Source organism: Thunnus albacares, chromosome 22 (assembly GCF_914725855.1).
Source record: "Thunnus albacares chromosome 22, fThuAlb1.1, whole genome shotgun sequence".
NCBI classification, from domain to species: Eukaryota; Metazoa; Chordata; class Actinopteri; order Scombriformes; family Scombridae; genus Thunnus; species Thunnus albacares.
Window position 1 is genome coordinate 2,098,802 of NC_058127.1, and position 23,143 is coordinate 2,121,944.

The 23,143-nt window shown below is 41.1% G+C and overlaps 2 protein-coding genes across 3 annotated transcripts in view; both read left to right on the forward strand.

Moving 5' to 3' along the window:
• The first annotated feature begins 1,991 nt into the window (after window positions 1–1,991).
• On the forward strand, window positions 1,992–5,903 carry LOC122974144 (early growth response protein 4-like). The gene is made up of 2 exons (XM_044342072.1): window positions 1,992–3,411; window positions 3,733–5,903. The coding sequence occupies exons 1-2, from the start codon at window positions 3,285–3,287 to the stop codon at window positions 4,944–4,946; spliced, it is 1,341 nt and encodes a 446-aa protein (XP_044198007.1). The 5' UTR covers window positions 1,992–3,284; the 3' UTR covers window positions 4,947–5,903.
• A 3,923-nt stretch (window positions 5,904–9,826) lies between these two features.
• Window positions 9,827–23,143, forward strand: part of LOC122974086 (F-box only protein 41-like) — a 20,280-nt gene continuing 6,963 nt past the window's right edge. Inside the window, exons 1-10 of one of the 2 annotated variants that reach the window (XM_044341962.1) lie at window positions 9,827–10,065; window positions 13,593–13,801; window positions 15,208–15,744; window positions 15,825–15,904; window positions 17,295–17,367; window positions 18,784–19,011; window positions 19,182–19,246; window positions 19,851–20,009; window positions 21,556–21,728; window positions 21,836–22,059. In XM_044341962.1, coding sequence (XP_044197897.1) covers window positions 13,631–13,801; window positions 15,208–15,744; window positions 15,825–15,904; window positions 17,295–17,367; window positions 18,784–19,011; window positions 19,182–19,246; window positions 19,851–20,009; window positions 21,556–21,728; window positions 21,836–22,059 — 1,710 coding nt within the window. In that variant the 5' untranslated portion in view covers window positions 9,827–10,065; window positions 13,593–13,630. The remainder of the gene's footprint in view (window positions 10,066–13,592; window positions 13,802–15,207; window positions 15,745–15,824; window positions 15,905–17,294; window positions 17,368–18,783; window positions 19,012–19,181; window positions 19,247–19,850; window positions 20,010–21,555; window positions 21,729–21,835; window positions 22,060–23,143) is intronic. The other variant, XM_044341963.1, reaches the window with a different exon arrangement.

Sequence of the window (23,143 nt, forward strand, 5' to 3'; positions counted from 1 at the left end):
TGAAAGTGTGTAGAGGCTCTATGTCAGGAATGATGGATGTGATTTCAATAGAACTACTGATACATAAAATAGGCTCCAGTATAGATGGTCTGGTTTTATCTGATTTTAACATAAAACCATGTTTTATCGGCTAATGGTGATGATTATTTTTATTGAAAAACAGGAAGAAATTGATCAATTTTTAAAAAATGTGAATAAATTTGGGAATGTTTCAGCAGCAAAAGTAAACTGGGAAAGAAGTGAAGTGTTGGCAGTGGGAGGCTGGTTTTCTGGTTTGTCTCCCAGAAAGAATGAAATAGAAAAGAAATAGTTTGATGTATCTTGGAGTTTATCTGGGAGATGAAAATGTAGTGAAGACAAACTGAGAAGGAGTGTTAGAGAGGGTAAAAAGATAATTAGCTCAATGGAAATGGCTTTTACCACAGATGTCTTATAGAGGGCCGAGCACTGATTATAAATAACTTGGTTTCTTCCACTGTGAGCCATAAACTAACATGTATGGAGCCACCTACAGGCCAACTACAGGAAGTACAATCTGTTGCTGTTGACTTTTTCTGGGATAAACTTCATTGGGGTCTCAAAGTGTAATTTTTCTGACTGAGGAAGAAGGGGGACATGGTTGGCATGGTATGAAGAAATCTGGCAAGTATTATTTTGAGAAAAACTGACAATTTAGGGTTAGATGCATCTATGTTTCTGTTGGATTCTAGACTTGTATGACTGCCGTTGTTTTATCAGGGACTTTTTAAAGCATGGAACTTTTTTAAATGGAGTCATCTGGAGAAGAACCTTTGATACATAAATTCAGACTGGATGTACGGGAAGAACAACTGGAAACGCTGCAGGAATGTAGTTGTGGTATAGAAATACCAGATCGAGGTGATCCTTTTCCTGAACTGGGCTTCACCAGAAGTTTAAATGGATTTACTGGGCCATTACTTGAATCTAAATATGTTGAGACTTCAGATTTACACATGTTGACAATATATATAGAGATCACGTGATCATCAATAGAGGATTTTACATGGAGCTTAATGTCTTTGTAGCAAAAATTAACCCCAATGTCTCCAGTAAATGCTCTTTCTGACTGTTTGGTGTTATGTACAGCAACAATACTGCAAAGAAATGGCAACTACTGCGGTAGGAGAGGCAAAGTTGTCTCTATATAAGAGAAGAAAAAATAAGATAGAAAATGCTTCTTGTCGAGAGTTAGTTCTTCTGTCTGAGGCGTCAGTCAAAGCCTGAATATGAGTAGATTTTAGATTTCAGACGTCCACAAATTCAGTCAAAATGATTTTATGACAGTTTGATGTTATGATGATTTAATCTGCTCAGTAATGGAGGATAAATTATGTTTCAGTGCTGTTTTTATATGAAATATTGTATAAAAAGAAAAGTAATTTATTGCTGTTTTTACTGGAATAATCTATTTATGATATAAGTGTAAATAAAAAAACATTGTTTAAAAAATCACATCTTTCCTCTCTATTTCTTCTCTCTCTCGCTTCCTGTTTCTTCTTTATGTCTCTCTCTCTCTCTCGCTTCCTGTTTCTTCCCTATGTCTCTCTCTCTCTCTCGCTTCCTGTTTCTTCTCTATGTCTCTCTCTCTCTCGGTTTCTTCTCTATGTCTCTCTCTCTCGGTTTATTCTCTCTCGGTTTCTTCTCTATGTCTCTCTCTCGGTTTCTTCTCTATGTCTCTCTCTCTCGGTTTATTCTCTCTCGGTTTCTTCTCTATGTCTCTCTCTCTCTCTGTTTCTTCTCTCTCTCTCTCTCTGTTTCTTCTCTCTCTCTCTCTGTTTCTTGTCTATGTCTCTCTCTCTCGGTTTCTTCTCTCTCTCTCTCTGTTTCTTCTCTATGTCTCTCTCTCTCTGCAGCACTGCAGAGCTGTCCGTGGTGCTGAAACTGCCGACGACAGTCTGTCAGTGCGACACAGGCTGAAAAAAGAGAGAGAGTCTGATTGTTTTTCTGTCTTTCTTTGCAGAAAATCCATCAAGCTGTTTACAGAACGTCTCCTGGTTATAAAAAAAACATCTCTGTCCAACATGATATGTGATAGTTGTGCAATTATGTTTATTTATGTGCATAAAATGACGAATCAAAAACAAGACTGCCTAGAAAGCAACATGTTTTCTACATTTTCTGCTCGAAATGTCATAAAATACATTATTTAATTTTACGACTAGGAAGATTCTGATGTTCTTATATTCACATTAGATCAATTATTTAATGGAAATTCATCTGTGCAGAAGGAAACATTAAAATCATTTAACTTCAACACACTGAACCAAATTCCAGATGGGTGTCAATGACAATAAAAACGTTATTTATGTAGCTCAAAGGTGCATCACAAAACATTCACAACTACAAAACATGGAAGATAAAAAAGACAGATGCAAGAAATAGGAACATTAAAAACACAACAAAGGTTTAAAAAAGAGACATCAAAGCGATTTAAAAAAAAATTCATAGTAGAGATTCAAGTGGAAAGTACGACTGTAAGGACGGTTACAGGCAAAAGATGAGTTCTGATTTTAAAGTTGTATGTTTTTGCAGCTCTACAGGTGTTGCAAAAGTTTGTCTTATGATTAAAAGCTGCCGTGAATGAAGACATGAAGAAGCAAACTGGAGCTCATAATGACCCTGAGAGCATCACACAGATTGGACTGATTGAGCCTTTCAGACAGGCTCCACCAATCAAACGCTTTGGGGGTATAAAAGGTTTGCCTGTGAGGCTCAACTCAGGGCAAAGTTCTCCAGCAAACAGCAACAAATACCAGGTGTTTCTTTATAAATGAGTCGCCAACAACAACAACAACTATGAAGCATCTTCTTCTGCTCTCCATCACCTGGTTGTATAATCTGTGTCTCTGTTGCCGCAGTGAAGGAAACCCCTCTCCTCTCGCGTGTCTACGTCGCTCTCCCGCCTGTCCTTTTATGGTATGGGGATACCCGCCGTCACCACCGGAAGCTGCCCATGTTTGGGCTGCTACGAAGCGCGCGGCGGGGGGAATCCCTCGCGCCGGTGTCGACCAATAAGACCGAGACGGGAGTTACCTAGGAGACGGAGAGTATAAAAACGGGCAGAGAGCGGAGGGAGCACGAGCATCTTTCACCGAGCGGACTAACGGGACACACCGACAGCTCCGGTAACGGATTATTAACGGCATTTTTAACAGCGCGAGGGAATCCCTGACACCTGTCGAGCTACTTTAACCGGCTTGTCCACACCTGACACTGTTTGCACGCTCTGCACACACACACACACACAATAACCGACAACGGCGATGCTTCTGGAGCGCGAGGACAGCTTCATGTCGGAGTTTGAGGACGCGTGCAGCGCCTGGGTGGACAGCGTGGGCTCGAGCCCCAGCGACGCAGCTGACTCTGACGTGGGATCACCTTTCTGTCAAGGTATGTGTGTGTGTGTGTGTTAATCAATTACAATATAAGTTAAACTGATTATAAATAATTGGAGCAAAAATATGCATCTGTTGCATAACCGGTGACTGCAGAACCTGAAATATTCTTATAACAGTAATGATGATGATGATGATGATGATAGTGTAACTGATGCATGTTGCAGCTGTTTGCATGCCTGCAGCTGCTCATCTTCATCATATAGATTTTTTTCTGTGTAGGCTGCTGAGCTGCCCACTGAGGAGAGATTATGCAATGACAATAACACCTCCTCCCTCCCTCCCTCCCTCTCTCTCTCTCTCTCTCTCTCTTCAGTTTTCTCTCCGGGAACTGACGCCTCTGACTCAGATTTCTTCTCCGACTTCAGCGACTGCTCCTCGGACACGCTCTCGCCCTCCCTCGGCTACAACGGAAGCTTCTTCACCGAGCCAGAGACTGTACCGGCGGCGGCGGGTCTGAGCAGCACCGCGGACGCGATCCTCAACATGATCACAGAGATCGTCGGAATCTGCACCGAGATGGAGCAGCAGGGCGACGCCGACTCTCTCCGCGAGTCCACCCCAGCCTCTGCGGCGCCCTCCCCGGCCGCAGCCTCCCCCTCGCCCCCGCTCTTCGCTCCATCTCCGTCCGTGGTTTCCAGCGAGATGAGCATCCCTCCCCTAGCCGCAGCTCAGCAGCTGCCTGCCGCCTCCATTTCACACCCAGTGGTGGTGAAGAGCGAGTTTGTGACCTCCAGCTGCAGCAGCGGGTGTGGACTATCTGCAGTGACCGGGAATGAGGCACTCTACCCGGCCAGCGCCGACTCTCTCCTCCCGCTGTCGGCTCTGGAGCAACAGGTGGATGTGGCTGATTTCATCGACTCTCTGTTGAGCTCCGAGGCCGGCCTGGGCGAGCTGAAGCCCGGCTGTGAAATCAAGCAGGAGCCGGTGGGGCTGGAGGACTGGCTGAAGAGCTTAGCGGCTGCTCCGGTTACCGGGGGAGACTCCAGCAGCTACGTCATCAGCAGACCTGTAGTGAAGACGGAGCTCGTGCAGAGCGGGAGCCCCCCCTCCTCGCTCCCCTCCTCCCTCCCCTCTACCCTGGACGCGCAACTCCTGTCCTCCCTCCTGCAGGGCGCGTTCCCGATAGTCAACCTCAGCAATGTGCACGCGACAGGAGCCCCCAAACTGTCACGCGGGGGCAGGAGAGCTCCCGCTAAGGGTCTCAAAGCGAAGCCGTTCCCGTGCTCCGTGCAGGGCTGCGACCGCCGCTTCTCGCGCTCGGACGAGCTGAACAGGCACGTGCGCATCCACACAGGACAGAAGCCTTTCCAGTGCACCATCTGCGCGCGCAGCTTCAGCCGCAGCGACCACCTGACCACGCACACGCGCACGCACACGGGAGAGAAGCCTTTCTCCTGCGATGTGTGCGGCAAACGCTTCGCGCGCAGCGACGAGAGGAAGAGGCATGGGCGCGTGCACGTCAAGCAACAGCTGCGCGCGCAGATGATGGCCGCATACTCACTGGCCCTGAACGCGCCTGGCGTCTGAACAGCAGCGCGCGCACAGGTGAATCCGGCCGGTGAGGCTGCTGTGGAGAAAAGTTAAAGCTTCAGGATTTGAACCGTCAACCGGAAACCGTCAGTTTCCATGTGACGTCACGCCGAAGGCAATTGTAGCTGAAGCCTGAGGAGGAAAAGGTTCAGAGGTCCTCTGGAGGCGCACGTGAGCGTCACCTGCAGGAGGATTGTGGGAAACAGCTGCTGCTGTAGAGACAGTCTGATCCTGGACCAGCTGATCATTGAACAGCTGCTCGTTGAAAAGCTTCTCTGTGACTCTGAATGTGTGCTGCACCGGTGCATTGTGGGACCTGTAGTGTAAAGATGAAACACAGCAGCTCAGGTGTTGAAGCTTCAGTCTGAGCTGCAGACGCTCTGTGACGTCAGGAGGCATTTAAAGGAGCAGTCTGTCTCTCTGAAGCTTGTAAAATATTCACTTTTCTGCATGAGGACGTGAACAGTGAAGAAACGTTCTGTGAATGTTGTGATTTTGTTTCCACTGAAATATTTTTATGTCAAACTGCTTTATATTTAACATCTCTGAGGAGTTATATGTTTGTAATATATCTCTATTTTTCTAGATGTTTGTCTACCTCTTTACGGCAAAGTTTTACATCGAGAGTGTTTATGTTTCTAGAACAGAAGCCAGATTTCGATGGCGGATAAATGTGCAATGATGTCACTTTTTCTATGAAATGATTGTAAATCCTCTGCGGACACTGAATGAACTTTATTTAGTCTTCATTCTGATGACGGTGCAGGTTGCTGCCCTGATGCATTGTGGGATCTGTAGTGTAAAGGTGAAGCACACTGCAGGTTCATGTTCCCTCGTTCTGCATGGAGGCTGCTGCCAATAAACAAACAAACAAACAAACAAACAAACATGGAGTCCAGACTGCTTCTTCGTCATTATCATCTTCATCATCATCATCATCGTTGTCTTTGTCATCATCATGAGAATCACTGAATGGTATCTTCATCTTTACCACCATCATCATCATCATGTTAATTCTCACGTTATATATTTTCATCTTCATCATTATGAGTGACATCATCTTCATCACTATGGGCATCGTCACCGACGTTGTTAACTTCATCATCATCACTGTCAACCTTCATCATCATCATCATCGTGTTTATTCATGATGATCAAGACATTTTTCTTCATCATTGTCATAAGAATTATCTTCATCACTGTGAGCATCATCATCATCATCATCATCATCATCATCATCATCATCACTGTCATCTTCCTCATCATCATGTCCAGCATCATCACTCTCATGGTCAGGACAAACTTTCATCGTCTTCATCATTTTAAGCATCATCATCATCACTATCAACCTTCAACATCATCATCATCATCACAGTCATCATGGTGTTCATTCATGATGATCGGGATATTTTTCTTCATCATTGTCATAAGAATCATCATCTTCATCATCTTCTTCACATTTAACAAATGAACATGTTGTTCATCTTCTTCTACAGCAACATCATCGTCATCATCTTCCTCCTCATCATCGTCATCATCACAAACATTTTCCATCTTCGCTATGAGCGTCTTCATCCTCTCATCATCCTCCTCTTCCTCACCGAAAAGAGCAGCAGCGCCACAGATTTCTCTCTGTACTTCCTGTTCCATTCATCAACAAGCTGCTGTTGCCAGGCAACAAATGGTCTCATCACTTCTGTCAGCTTGGCTGCTTCGTCCGGTGTTATGAGCTGTGAAGGCTGGGTTGCCGTGGTAACAGCAGCCTGAAAGTTTTCATCCAGTTTTATTTACACGTTTTCAAAAAGCTGCTCTGAGATCAAAAAAGGTCAAATTCAAAAGTCAGTTTGGTTTTTATTCTGTTTTTCTTAAATACAAAGTTTAATATTAACAAAAGACTAAAAACAGATTGATCAGGTTTGGATACACAGACAGTAACAAGGTAACACATGCTGCATGTAGAGCACAGACCATAATACATCAAGAAATAAAAAGCAAAAATCTAATTCATTACATAAGACTTTTAGTTTTCACAGCTTTAGATTTTGCGCAATATTTTATTTATTTTATTTGCAGAGACCTTCAGCAGGTCACAATTAAAATATAAAACAGCACAAAGCAAAAAACACACAAGACAATATATATATAATATAATATATAATATATAATATATAATATATAATGTCAAGTAGAAATGACAAATGTACACTTGACGAATTAAAAGCAAGATTATTTGCGTACATGAGAAGACTAATAAAATGAGTCGAATAGCTTTTAGCACCTTTTAGCTTTTTAACACTTTTTTAGTGCATCCAGGTAGGATTTTAAGTAGAAGATGAAGATGAAGATGTATACTACTGATGAAGAAATCAGATTAATAACAAACATTTTCAGGCATTTCATCAGCAAAAAAAACAAACAAATAAGATCAATTCAATGTTGAATTTGAGCTGAGTATCTAACTTAAGGTCGATTAAGGTCGTACTGAACTGTGACTGGAGGTTCAGTCTCATCTGTGTGGTGACAGAAGGAACAAACAGCATCAACATATATTTTACCATAACTGAATTAACTGGATAACATCTTGCATCTTATTTGAAACAAAACTATGTGTCCATGTGTCCAGTCTGCACCAATATACAGGTTATTTATTCATTTATTGTCAGTTTTTATGGTCTAGAAAGGATCTGAATGTCCTGCGTATGATTCTGGTGGAATCAGAGTCACTGTGACCCTGCTGCTGCTGCTGTGATGATTATTACTGGTGTGTAGATAAACCACACAACACACACACACTGCCCACAAACACACACCTGTCATATATTCTGCAGGCTCTTGGCGCCATCAAGTGTTCACAACGCAGCACTGCAACTCCTCCACCAAGAAAACACAGCAGAGTAAGTTTACACTCTGTTGAATTATGTCACCTTTACTGTTTTATATTTTTATTATTATACTATTATAACTGTTTACAAGGGTCAGAGGTCACAGCAGTAGTTCAGCAGGTCAATTCGTTTGCACACAGTAGAGAATGTTTGAAAGATATCATCTTTATCATCTTTAAATAGCCCAAAAAGCACATTATCTAAATAAACATTTCCATATTTGGTTTCTGAATTTATTCAACTTATTCTATTTAAATATAAGATTTAGTTCATAATTCAAAATGGCAGTAAGATTATTAAGGTTTCTGCAAGAGAACAACATGCTTGTATTGTTTCCAAAAACATCAGGCGGATCATTTATATAAATTAAGAACAACAACGGCCCTAAATGTGAGCCCTGTGGAACACCAGATTTAAAGGACGCGTTCACAATAGTTCAAGTGTGTCTTAAACCAGCAGTCAGGTGTCCATAGTAACAGTGAAAGAGGTTTTCCTCGCTGTAATCATTCCTCCTGTTCATACTGGATATTAAAAGATCCTTCAAATGTGCTTTCAGTGTAAGTGATGGAGGATAAAATCCACAGTGTGTCCACACAGTCATTTAAAAGTCTGTGTGAAGCTTCTATTCAGCTTCATCAGTCTGAGTTAGTCATATCAAGTGGATATCTGACACATTTACAGTCTTTTTAGCATCAAATTCCCTCTTTGTGTTTCCTCGGACAGTGTTTCCCTGTTGAGCTTCAGGTGGAAGTATAGTAACAAAAAGAAGAACTTTGGCACTAAAAAGACTGTAACGTTGAAAGATATCTACTTGATTTGACTCATTTGGACGCTGAAGCTTCATATTAGCTTCAGATAAACTTTTAAATACATTTTTGCACAGAAGGAGGACTGTGGATTTTGTCCCCCATCACTTCCATTGTAAGGTCATTATGAAGGGATCTTCTAATGGTCAGTATGAACAGGAGGAATGATTACAGCAAGAAAAACAGCTTTAATGTTCATTTGGACTCCTGACTGTTGGTTTAAGACACACTTGACACAGCTGTAGGAGATTCAGACTGAATTTCCATAACAGAGTTAGCGAGTGCAAAGTTAGCATGTTAGCATAGAACCACAATGGCCACATTTATATGGGAAAACGTCAGGTTCAAATAAACCAGAATTTTCCTTACCATAAAGCTAGTGAACCATCAGAGGGTGTTCTGGGCCACACCTGGCCTCCATAGCTTCTGTATATTGAGTTATTAAGATATGATCAACCATATAAGCACATTGCATTTATCTTGGAAAAAAATGCGGCATGAGAAAACTGTCTCATAATTATGACTTACTATCTCAATAAGGCCTCTATTTTATTCACTGGTGAATGCAATGTGCTTCTGTTTATATAAAATGGTTTGTAAAGATTTTTAAAAACATTTCTTATCATTATGTGTAATTATTCCAGTTGAAGGGATGTTACAGACAACTTTAACTATTTAAACTATGTGAGTATTATTTTAAGACAGGCCTGGAGACACATGAATTTATACTATATAGTATGATTTTGAGGTACATGTAGTTTCTCCACTACTGTACATTTTACTCCTCTATATGTTCTGTATCTAACTTAAATAGTTATGTTTGGGTTTAACTTTGTGTATATATATATATATATATATATATATATATATATATATATATATATATATATATATATATATATATATGAGAAAAATATGTGACATTGTGACAAATTAAACCAACAGATGCAAAATTTGACCAACATTAAAATGCTGCTTACACACTGATGTGTAGCTTCATAATAAATTTATAAATATAATATCACTATTATTATTATTATTATTATTATTATTATTATTATTATTATTATTATTATTATTATTTAAACAATTAACGATGGATGTTGACCGCCTCTTCTGCTCCACATCAGCACCGACACGTCACGCGGCTCTTACGTCAGCAGCAGCACGCGGAGGCTGGGGAGGGGGCAGGCGGGGAGGCAGCTGAAACACACACACACACAAACACACACACACACACAGAAAGCGACGTTACCGACGCCGCCGCTGCTGCTGCTGCTGCTGCACGAGACCGTTACAGTACCGGATCGATCCAACGCCGCACGAGAGCAGAATTAATTCCGTGAGCTGGGAGCCGTGAAACCATGGCAACGGATTTTAGGTTGTTGCTGAGAGTGTGACGCACCGACATGTTACCGTTTTGTACAGGTAAGAGTTGAGTTGTTTACCGGTATTTTAGCCGGTAGACCGACCGGAAGAGTAGTCACGTTATCTAACAGCGGATCAGGCTTGTTGTATCCAGCATGTTTCAATGTGTTACATTTGACTCACACATGTATAAATTACTTCTTAATATGTGCAGTTTGAGCTCATAAATGCTCATAATGCTGGACCAACTGTCACGTGCTGTCAGACACTGATGTTCCTGTTTTAATTCACTAGTTTAAACTGAATTAAAACATATTTTTGGTTTGATTTTTCTCAGTAAATTTGGATTAAAGTTGTGAGTTTTTAAACCAGTTTAAACCGTGTTGACTAAAATCTTAATAGCTCGTGGTCTTGACTGACCTCAGTCTGTAGAGCTGCTGACCTTTGACCTGCGGCTGTCTGTGGGCTTGTAGGAAAAGGTTTTTTTGTTAAAGGCAGCTGATTAAAAAACTGCAAAAAATAATTTTCAGCCAGATGCTTAACAGCAGAGACGCTGTAAAAGTGATGATTTCTAGTCCAAAATCGCTTCTACAAAACAAACAAGAAAACAAAACAACCCATTAAAGTAACACACCAACAATGATCTACTAACCAGTGTTGTGTGTGTATCAAAGCCTGATATATCTGATTAAAAACAGGTCAGTGAGTCTCACCGCTGCGCTGGGTCACATGTTCCTTCATCATGAAGAGTTTGGTCACGTTAGCTTGTTTAGAAACGGCTCCAAACACTAATAACAGCATCATGTTTTCAGTCTCCGGAGAGTAGTTCTGTGTACGGCAGACGCTACTGAGCATGTGCAGGAACGCTGTTCTGTTTACAGCTTCACTAACTTGTTGTGCTGCAGATCATCAACCTCTGGACTTTATACTGGATTTCTTTGATATTTATAACTATATTCATGACAAAGAAGCATTCAATCGTCACATTTGAGAAACTGAAACCAGCAAGTTTTTTTGGGCATTCTTGATTAAAATGTGACTTTTATTCCAGAGCTGCAATGATTAGTCGATTAATAGTCAAGTGGGCGGTTGTCAGAAAGTTAATCGCCAGGTGTTTTGATTGACCGATTAATTATTTTGAGCCGTTTTTTTAAGAAAAAATGCAAAAATTCTCTGATTCCAGCTTCTTCAATGTGAATATTTCCTGGTTTCTTTAGTCTTTATGACAGTAAACTGAATATCTTTGGATTGTGGACAAAACAAGACATTTGAGGACGACATATTGGGCTTCGGGAAACACTGATTGACATTTTTAACCATTTGATTATCAAAAATTGTCTGTCAATCAACTAATCGATTAACTGAATAATTGTTACAGCTCTAAAAAATACTCATGATTTTTTGTCACATATATTTAGGACTTAAATAGTAAATTGTGTGTGTACAGGAAATGTGTTCATTTTAGAGTTTTTAAGAAACAACCTAATATACGAGTAGTGTGACACACAAAACTACACACTGTAAAACACGTATTACTGTCAGTTAAAGAATTATTAATTATCTTATTGATTTATTAAGAATTTTTGCAAATTAACAACTGCATATGAACCCAAATAAAAACAGTGGGTACTTACCAGAGACTGTAATTGCATTCTGACCGTTGTCATCTTGGATTTTTGGAGCCAGAAGTGACCATATTTGGACGAGAGGGTGGCGCTAACACTAGCTGTTAGCTTGGTTAGCATGGTACATTTACAGTCTATGGTTAATTGTGGTAATGCTAACGCTAATGCTAATTTTCGCTAGCGAAAAACAGGCTCAAAACCGTTAAAATCAAATGTACTTACCAGAAACACTGAACATCTGACTCCTTAGAGGGTCTTTTAGTTCAACCAAACTCTGAACAAAGACTCTTTTAGGCCACCAAAATGTTACAATTAACTTTCATGGTTTCACAGCTACACCTGTACTCTGTGAATCTGGGGTTACGCCCATAGACTGTATAAAAACATGGACGTAGTTAACGTGATGTCACTCGTTGGTTTCTGAAGAGCGGTTTTGAAGCTCAAAGCGAGCCGCTCCGGCCGTCGCCATCTTGGCAGTATGTGATGCTGCCTAACTCCCAGCCAATCAAAAATGGGCAAAGAGGCGGGGCCAAATGGCTGAAACAAGCCACCTAGCGGCTGGCGGACCTGTCACTCAAAGCAGCCATGTCCTTCATTATGCAGAACTTTACGGCTTAATAAAACTTAAACGGGTGAGTTATATAAAAATTCACCCTCGTCCAGTTGTCATGAAAGAGGAAATTAGTTACAGAGACCAAAACCGTTGTTTGTACCAGGCTGTAAACATGTTTATTTCTGCTGTAAAGTTGGACATTTTAACATGGGGGTCTATGGGGATTGACTCGCTTTTGGAGCCTCAAGTGGCCGTTCAAGGAACTGCAGTTTTTGGCTTCATTTTACAGCCCCGCAGGTTACCGCTTGGTTACGCCGTGGTTACGTTACCTAACCAACATTATCACCGTGGTAGTAACTTGTCAATCATACGGTAGCCATACGCTGCTGTATTGTCTATTTTTCTCTAAAGCGGGCCATAATTTACAAGATGAACATCACGCTATACTGAAGAAGACTTGAAACTAGTGATTGAGACCATAAACTCATTGGGAAAGTGTTTACTGAGGTAATAAATCAAGAGATACAATCAGACTTCTTTCTGGAGTTTGTGGAGTCGCCCCCCGCTGGTCATTAGAGAGAATGCAGGTTTAAGAAACTTCCACATTGGCACTTACCAACTAAACCAATTTAACACTTTTCCTAGTTTTTTCTTATAATTTGAACCAAATTTGCGCCATTCTAAAAAGGAACTGTTAAAAATCTGTAAATTAACTTTAAATACATTTCTTGAACCATGTAGTAATTTGAGTAATTTAAAAAAAAAACGTAGAAAGAGAGATGTTGTTGAGGTAATAATGTGGATAGAGAGAGAGAGTCCACACCCCAGACATTTCTTTCTTCCTGCTCATCCATCCATACTTTAAATTCCTCCGCATGGGGGGGGGGTAGGGGAGGGTAGGGGGGTGGGGGGAGTTGACCAGAGGACACACACCCCGTGCATCATCAGCAAGTGTGTTTTTTTATATTTATATCCTGTGTCAGCCAGTCATTGGGGTGGAAGATGCATGCTTCAGTTAGCGATTAGCTTCACAGAGACACACACACACACACACACACACGTCCTACTAATGTCAGATCCAACAGGCGAGGTTCCCCTCGCCTGTTGGATCTGACATTAGTAGGACGTGTGTGTGTGTGTGTGCATCATATTCAAAAATGTCAACACTTAACCATAAAATGAAGCTTTGCTAAAGATTTCAGTCTCATTAAATCTTTATTCCCATGAAATCAATTATGTAGCACACACACACACACACACACACACACACACTGACCCAGTTTTTACTCAGGTTTACTCTTTACTTCCTGAACGTCTGCAGAGAGAAACACAGTTTCCTTTGGAACAACCGCTGCAGTCGGTCTTTCCGTTGTTTTCTGACGTGTTCCTGTTTTTTTTTTATCTTTCAGGTCTTTCTGCTGCTGCTGCCGCTGCTCCCTGGTGAATCATGTCTTCCTCCTCCTCCTCCTCCTCCTCTTCTTCCTCTTCCTCCTCCTCCTCAGAGCTGCCCTACTTTTGTCCTCGCTGCGGTGACGAGTCTCGCTTCTCGTCCGTACCTGAGCTCCGCGCTCACCTGGTCAGCCGACACACCTACGAGACCCTGCTGGTGCTGTCGCAGGTGAGCCTGACCCCCCTTACAGCTGGTTCATATTGATAATAATAATAAAAATAAGGTGTTTATTGATTAAAATGTGGGTCATATGTGCTCAAGCAAGTAGTAGTTTTCATAAACTTCACGTATCTCTGATGAAAATAAATAAGAACGCCAAAACTTTTGTATAATCAGACTGAAAGCAACACTTCACTTGGCAACTGTTATGATAATTGAATGTTGTTGAGTTGTGTACTTACATTATCCCAAATGTTTCCAACAGTTTTCAAACTCAGAGAAATCTGTAATTTAATCAAAGTAACGGACCGTTTCATTTGGTCGCCTGTCGATGGCGTCATACCTCCTCTACCAAAGAGTAAACACGCACCAGATACATACGGCGGCGCTGTGTTTGTCCGCTACAATGGCGTCTACCAAAGAGTAACTTACACACATACAAGATAATACATCAGCGTTGTGGTTGTTCCACACAAACTGTTATAAATGGACTTTTATTCAGTTTTAAGACACATTTTCATGATAAATTTAGGTGGTTTTTAACTATATCTTTTAGCCGGAAGAAGGATTTTAGTCATTGGACGTCTGGATCTTAAGTTATCAGAGAAATAAACTGGACAAACGTTAGCAGCAGCTCGGCTAACAGCCCCTCCAGGAAGTCCGGTGGTCACCAAACATCGTCAGAGAAACATTGATTTTTTTAGGTGAAACAGCTTTAATTAGTATTTTAACGATTTTAATCTGTGTGTACGTTTGTTTTTGGAGAGGAGGAGACCTCTGCGGATAATTCGGCTCCCAGTAAAAACATCCCGGATGATTCACACTGGAGTAATCCTATCCCGGAGAAAGACAACAACTCCCATGATCCCTTGCTACTTCACACCGTCATCACACTCCGTCTTTTGTTATTGTTTTGATTGAGACGCCTAGCGGCTGAAATTACATATTGTACGTTTGAATGTGAGGGTTTGAAACTTTTATGTGTCGTCTTTTGGATTTTGGACTGTCGATCAGACAAAACAAGACATTCAAAGAAGATTATAACGGGTATTTTTTTGCTGTTTTCTGACATTTTTTCTAAACAAAATGATTAGAAAATAACCTGCAGATTAATAGATAGTGACAGTTGCAGCCCAAATATGTCAATTTCAGTGGACACAGAAGCTGTAGTTCTGGTTATAAGATGTGTTAACAGAAGCACCTACAATGACAATATAAAGATTCTGTGTCTTATATCTCTTATGTATTTGTTGACTGTCTTGTAACCGTGTGTAAACAATGTCTCTGTTGTGGAACATTTTATACTAAATAAAGCTGGATGGTGACACACAGTCAATGAGCTTATTGGCCCCTGTGAGTGACCTTAATCTGACCACAGACAGACCCGCCAGCTTTAACTTTATTTCACATTTCAGGCTCGGGTTAGAAGCTCCAGACCTGGATCCCTCCTCCCCCTCCCCGGTCCAGCTGTATCCCAAAAACAGAGCTCTTCCCTGGACATGGAACCTCACAGCCTCCCCCTGCCGCTGGCCTGCCTGGATCTCGCCTCATCGTCCGCCTCAGTCCAACTGCTCAGGGAAATGTTCGGCCCTTCGGATCGCACTCTTCTTGCCTCCGCAGGACATCAAGAGGACCCCTCCACCGCTCTGGCCCTCCCCGGCTCTTTGGAGCCTTTTCCCGGGAAGAAACTGGGCGAGTTGGGGGTCCAGTTGGGCCTGGAGTTCGGGCTGTCGGTGGGGATCGGGCTGGAGGAGAGGCTGGGGCTGGGGCTGGATCGTAAAATCGCCCGGACCTTCGCGGAGGTGGAGGAGAGGGTGAACCGCCGCATGGGCCGACTGAGGGTGGAGCTACAGAGGAGGGAGGCGGAGCTAGAGCGGGAGAGGCGGGACGGGGAGCGACTGAGGAGAGAGAAACATGAAGTGGAGGAGAGGGCGACGTTCCTGTTCAGACAGGTGACCGATAATATAAAGACATGTTTTAGGACGGATAACGTTTTAAAGTGTTTTACGAGCGTCTGATTTTGTTCCATCAGGTCTCTGCTGCCATGGAGATGATGGAGCGGTTGAAGACGGATCTGGAGGGAAAAGAGAAGAAGCTGATTGAACGACAACAGTCAGTATCTCAGACGGTTTCTGCACCACTGAATCTTAATTCTGCAGCAGAGGTGGAAGAAGTATTCAGATACTTTACTGCAGTAAAAATACCAATACAGTAATGTAAAAATACTCCAATACAAGTAAAACCCGACTACACACTGCTTTTTATAAGACGTCAAAAGACAAAAAGGTTGGAAACCACTGGTTTCATCTTTAACAATGTGTTGTATTTTAAAAGCTTGTTATATTATCCATTGTGTCAAATCTTCATCTGAAAAGTAACTAAAGCTGTCAAATAAATGTAGTGGAGTAGAAAGTACAATATTTCCCTCTGAAATGTAGAAAGTAGCATCACATGGAAATACTCAAGTTTCCATCACCGTTCATGTTTCAGTTTTGGTGTTTTGTAGTTCTCTCGGTCGCTGATGCGGCAAAACAAGCTAACAACCAGCTAACCAGAGCTCAGCTTTCTCTCCTGGAATTTAAGTTAATTCTCCAGATTTAAGATCTCAGTTTAGTTTCCAACTTTTAAATTCAGGGTTTTTTAAACTTTTGTCTCTTCTCGATGTGGCAGAAACACACATCAGTAAAGACAGAACGACATCACACTGCTGGCTTTACTAGCTGCTACTAGCCTAGCATGCTAACACTAGCATTCAGTAAACCGGCTGGTTTAAATGTTTTCTTCCTCTCTCGCTTCAAACTACTACTTTCCACCGCTGTTCTGCAGTATCTTTAGTTATGTTTTTTGTTAATATAATCACAGTAATCAGCCTACTAACAGTATAATATCTAGAACATACTATGCAGCATCAATATTCAGTGATCTGCTGTCTGAACTGCAGCTCGTAATGAACTGAACAGAAAACACAACATGATGCACAAACAGAGGACACGTCATGTTTAGTCTGCCTCACTGGACGCACACACACACACACACACACACACACACACACACACACACACACACACACACACACACACTCAGCTGTGGTTTGCTGTGATGATAAATATAAGATGACAGTGAGTCACAGCAGCCCTCGGGGGAGTGTGTGTGTGTGTGTGTGTGTGTGTGTGTGTGTGTGTGTGTGTGTGTGGATGTGAGGTCAGTCGGCTTCATGTATCTGCATATCTAAATGTTGTTGACATTTCATGCTGTTTTGTATCCGTGTGTTTTTACGCCACATAATTATCTACATAAAAATAACGTGAACGCCTGATGATGTAACGTAAGTCATATAATCATTAAACAGCCTTCAGATAAATCCTGTTTTAAACTGGAGAGGTTTAAAATATGATTTACACATTTTCAGGCTTTTTACACATGTCAGGTGTTCCTATTATTTTGTCCCCCCCCTCGTATTAATTTATTAGTGATTTCGGTGGGTAATGTGTGTGTTTTACAGGGAGATGGTGGACATCGAGCGTTTTCTGAGGGAGACGGCAGAGAAAGAGGCGGCAGCCAAATCCAGACTGCAGGTGATGCTGCAGATCTTCTGTTGTCTCTATTGAAAGGACAAAATGGTTGCTGGGGAGTTTTTTTGTCATTATTACTGAGAGTGAGACAAACTCGTGGGTGCTTTTTATGTGTTTGCATTGTGTTTAAACGTTGGCAAATGAGATTAGCCTAATTTAGCTCTGTGGGGTCAACTGGCAGCAGCTAAGTAGTGAAATGCAGCTTTTATACTTCTCCAGAGATACATGGCTTATCTAACTATACATCACTAATTTAATTATTTACAAAGAAATTATATATCAAACCTCCAAATCTTGTTTACAAGATTTTATATGTTAGATATGCTGAAGTACAGTTTAGGAGATGAAACTGTTTGGTTTAGTGACAGATAATTCATCTTAACAGTTTGGTTTAATTCAGTTTAGCAGGTCAAACTGTTTGGTTTGTTAGCTAATTGTACGGTTTAGCATCTAAAACTATAAGGTTGCTTGAGTTGTGTTTTCAGGTTTGCTAACTGTTTGATGTGGTGGCTAAAACAGATTGATTCACGTTAGCTAACAGTTCAGTTTAACAGCAGAAACAGGTTGGTTCGGGTTAGCTAAATGTACAGTTTAGCAGCTCTAACAGTTTCAGGTTTAGTAGCAACAATAAATGGTTCATATTAGCTAACAGTTTAATTTAGTGGGACAGACAGATTAGGGGATAGCTAATTGTACCATTTGGTTTGAGGTTGCTTGAGCAGTGTTTTCAGGTTTGCTAACTGTTTGGTGTGGTGGCTAAAACAGATTGATTCACGTTAGCTAACAGTTCAGTTTAACAGCAAAAACAGTTTGGTTCAGGTTAGCTAAATGTACAGTTTAGTAGCAACAACATATTAGTTCAGGTTTGCAGTATTAGTATTAATAGTAGTAATATTTCATTTAATTGAGTCATTTAATTTAATGTAGCGAGTGAAACTGGTTCAGGTTAGCTTAGATGATAGATGGTAACAAACATGTTATAGCTAACCGTTCAGCTCAACAGCAAAAACAGGTTGGTTCAAGTTAGCTAAATGTACAGTTTAGCAGCTTTAACAGTTTCAGGTTTAGGGACAGACAGGTTAGGGGATAGCTAATTGTACCATTTAGTAGTTAAAACCATTTGGTTTGAGGTTGCTTGAGCAGTGTTTTCAGGTTTGCTAACTGTTTGGTTTGGTGACCTTTCAGTTTAACTGCACAAACAGATTGATTCATGTCCTTCCAGTAGAGAATCTGCAGTCATGAATTTAACCTGGTTTGTTGAAGGTAAACTTATGTAAATGCTGTTCAACCTCCACATCGTTTCCATGACAACACTACTTTTTGTTTCTGTCTCTGGAGCCGGCACATATTTATTTACACTATTTATACTCCTCCAGTATATTTTTGCAATAAAAACACGAATGCTTGTTTTGGTTTCAGGTGTTCATCGAGACGTTGTTGGACCGCGCCGACCGTGCAGAGAGACATTTACTGCTGCTCAGCTCTCACACGCATCACAACCACTACACACACCAACACGACAAACACACACACCCAGACGTATACGCTGACCCGTACGCACCCGTACCCGGCCGAGGAGGACGCAGTCTGGACGGCAGCACTGATGACATCATCACAAACAAGATGCAGGGAACGTTCAGCAACCGGGTGAGAAGAAAAACTCTTAAAAGTGATGATATGATTTGGAAAAGGTCGTCAGTGATGTGAAATATATGAGACTTATAGCTGAAACATGCAAAATGGTCCTTTTTAAATTGTCACTGATGGTTTACCAGAATTATCTCTAACTCCTCATCCTCCTCTTCTTCTTCCTCCAGAGGAGTTACAGTGTTTCAGGCTCCTACAGACTGGGAGAGCAGCTGTACAGTCACCATAACTACAGGTACATGAACATATCCCATAAACCTCAAGTCTACCATGAACAGACAGCAACGTTTTATGCTACATGTTTAAAATGTCCAATACATAAACTTTTACATCATTAAAATGATTTTTTTCTAACATTTTTATTAACTTTTTGAATATATACCAAACATGTTGAAACAGAAGACCACATATTACAGTAAATCAATCAAAAATAAGTAACAGAACAAACAGAAGAAAACAAAATAAAGTAAATCTTTAGCTACAGAATTAGCTACAAGTACAATAAGTAACAGTAAACGGTGGAGACAAATGAAAAATAAAATCAAAAATAATGTGCTATGTATCAATAAATGGGGCAACACATGTTCCTTAAAAAAACAAAGTGTAGGAATATTTACTTCCTGTTAGGTTTCTTCCTTTATATACATCAGAAAAACAGACCAAACTTCTTAAACGTCCCTCAGTAATTATTAGATTATTATTAGAGATTCAAAAGAGGAAATATTTGTTATCAATTTTAACCATTAAAACCATTAAAAACCATTTAAAGCAATAAACTCGGACAGATGTACTGGTGGTAGGCTGTGTATATCTTCTTAACATATCTCTGTGTCTCCCAGCAGCCTGACAGGTCGGATGAGGACCTTGTCTCTGGGTTCGGGGGGGTGGGACGGTGAGGGGGGGTTGGTCCAGCTCCACCCCCATCACTTCGCTTCGCCATGGTGTCGGCGAGAGAGAGGAGGAGGAGGAGGAGGAGACGGGAGGAGAGAGAGGCTGTGGTACGTAAGAGATGAAATAATACGCTCCAATCTCCACCTGGTTTGTTGGTGGTCGAGGTGCATTGTGGGTAATGTAGGCGAAGAAGGATGTGTGGAATAATAAAGATGATGTCTCTGGTTCTGCTGCATCGATTTCATCCTTTTTTCTTTTTAAACTGTCTGTTGTGAGTCTGACGATGTTATAAGAGTGAAATACTAAATAGTTATAAATATTTTCACCATTAACCTCCCAGCAGGCTTCACGTGTTGAGGTGAAACCTCACAGTTTGTACTGTAGAGTCACTTCCTGGTGATACACACTCACTGAGCACAATCCAGTATAACAGCTCTGACATGAATTCTACTTTTACGAAGCTTCTGCAGTTTTTGTTGACAACAAAAGTGTTCCTAATATTTTGTCCACCCCATTAACATGTATGAGAGGAACACGTTTCAGTGTAACACCACCGTGACTGTAGCCTCACGTCATCAGACGGTGACCAACAATCATGGAGTGTTTCGACCCTCAACCGTAACGCTCTCCTGCTGGCGGGTCAGCAGCGGCCTCCAGATTTCTTCTTCTCTTTCCCCGTCAGTCGCATCGCTGTCAGCAGCTTCCAGACTGACTTGGCCGGGAATCCTCTGCGCTCCACCTCGACCGGGTCCAACCCTTCCCTTATGAATGTTCTAGCTGGTCCTCTCCTGGTCTAGAACGTCCCCCCGGGGTCAGAGCGTCTCGCACCCTGTCAGGATTTGTGGCGTTTCTGCAGGTTCACTGGTGTTGGAAGGGCGTCGTAGATAAACAGATCACCTCTCTGACAACATCAACAAGAAGCTTTGTAAAAGTCGACTTTATGGCAGAGCTGCTGTGTTGGATCACATTAGATCACACAGGTGTTCCTAATAAAGTTCTCGCTGAGTGAACTTGGAAATATTCAGCTTTGTGTTGGACTCAGAGAGCCTGAACACATCGTTAGCTTCGGTCTCTTTAAGGTCAGACTGAGCCTCCAGAAAAACTCATTACAGTCATTACAAAAGGAAGAAATGAATCAACACACAATTATTTCCAATAAAAAATAGTAAGTTTATTATTTTCATGAGTGTTGAGTTCAACAAATTAAATGGAAGGATGAGAAAATAAGAATATTAATGCTTCATTAACCTTTATTCTACTGTTTGTCTTCTTCTACTGTTTTATTGTCTTCTTGTTAACTTTTACATCCTTCTTCTTGTTCTTCTTGTTCTTCTTCTTCTTCTTCTTCTTCTTCTTCTTCTTCTTGTTCTTTACATTCTTCTTCTTCTTCTTCTTGTTCTTTACATTCTTCTTCTTGTTCTTCTTCTTCTTCTTTACCTTCTTCTTCTTCTTGTTCTTGTTCTTTACATTCTTCTTCTTCTTTTTGTTCTTCTTCTTCTTCTTTACCTTCTTCTTCTTGTTCTTGTTCTTCTTCTTCTTCTTCTTCTTCTTCTTCTTCTTCTTCTTGTTCTTCTTTACATTCTTCTTCTTCTTCTTTACATTCTTCTTCTTCTTCTTCTTCTTCTTCTTCTTCTTCTTCTTCTTCTTCTTCAGGGCCGGGGAGGGAGGATGGGGGAGAACGTGGAGCAAAAGAGGCCGACGTCACTACAGCACCGAGGAAGAAGAAGAAGAGGAGGAGGAAGACGAAGAGGAGGAAGAGGAGGGTTTATGGAGCAGCACTGAGATGAGGAGGCTCGTCTTCGCCAGGACGCACACACCTGGATCAGGTAAACTGTTTCTCTGTGTCTTTATGTTATGAAACGCTTCCTGGTTTCTTGTTGATTACCTCGCCTTCTTCCTCCCTCCTCCTCCTCCTCCTCCTCCTCCCCTGCAGACATCCTCTCCTCCCTCAACTCCACCCCCTCCCGTCGTCACGGCGACCGACAGCTGGGGGCGGACACCTTGAGGCTGAGGGCGGGGCTTTTCTGCGTCTTCCCATATTTGGACGTGCGCTCGTTGCTGCGTGCGGCCGAGGTGTGCTCTGATTGGCGGTTCGTTGCCCGTCACCCGGCGGTTTGGACGCGCCTGCGGCTGGAGAACGCCAGAGTGTCATCAGAGGTAGAGGAGCCTTCATCACCATCATCATCAAACTGTCACTATCTATTTTTTAGAGTTTAATGTAAATTAAGCTGCTGCTTTTGTTAAAATCATCACGTTTAGTGACAAAAATATCACTGATGTCATCATCTTCATCACATCTTCTTCATAAGATGAGGTTCTTTTATTCTAGATTTTTCTGTCAACATAAATGTCTTTCAAAACATTTTGACAAAATCTTTAAAAGCAGCTCACAAACATATAATTTCATGTTTAAAAAAGGTTCAGTAACTTCCTCAAACAGCTGAAGTAGAGCTTTTGTTGGGGACTATTTTCAGTGGCGGATGAATCACATTTGGTTTCTCTAATGAGTGTTTCTGGCAGCGGTGTGTGAAGGACGCAGTCTGAATAAACTACAGTGTGTGTTCATAGTGATGAAGGAACTAGAGCTGAAACCATTAGTCGATTAATCAATTGGTAATAAACCTTTCATCAATTCAAACAAAAAGGAAAAGACACAAGACAACGTCAGAAGATATTTACATGATTTAAAGATTCAAATAAAATGATATAAAATAGAATAAATCAGATTAAACAGGAGATTTTTTTTAAGTCAAAATACCAAAAATTCACCAGTTTCAGTTTCTCAGTTGTGATGATTTGCTGTCGTTCTTTATTTTATGTAAATAGTTAAATGATTATTTTAAGGTTATGGACTTAAAAAATATAAACTTGGGCTTTAGGAAATAGTAACGGATGTTTTTGGGTTTTTTTAGTATTTTGTGACACTTTAATACATCGTAAAAAATAAATGGATAATGAAAATAATCAGCCGTGTGGCTCACTGACAACATGGAGGAATAAGATATATCACAATACTCAGTCAGTAGATCAGTTCACTGTCGGTTTGATTCTGCATGAGAAGAAAAATGTTTATTAAACATTGAAAAATGTTTTATTTCACAGGTCACTTGATTTTATAGTAATTTCCTGAGTAATTTGCAGATATTTAATGATAATTTTTTTAGGACATTTTACAGACGCAGGTGGAATTTGGTACAAATTATAAGAAAAAAACAGAAGAAACTATAATAAGTAACCACTC

Excerpts from the sequence above, each read along its gene's own strand:
- LOC122974144 (XM_044342072.1), top strand. The coding sequence starts at position 3,285 with ATGCTTCTGGAGCGCGAGGACAGCTTCATGTCGGAGTTTGAGGACGCG. Across the intron at positions 3,412-3,732 it reads GGGATCACCTTTCTGTCAAG|TTTTCTCTCCGGGAACTGAC; the intron begins GTATGTGTGTGT and ends CTCTCTCTTCAG.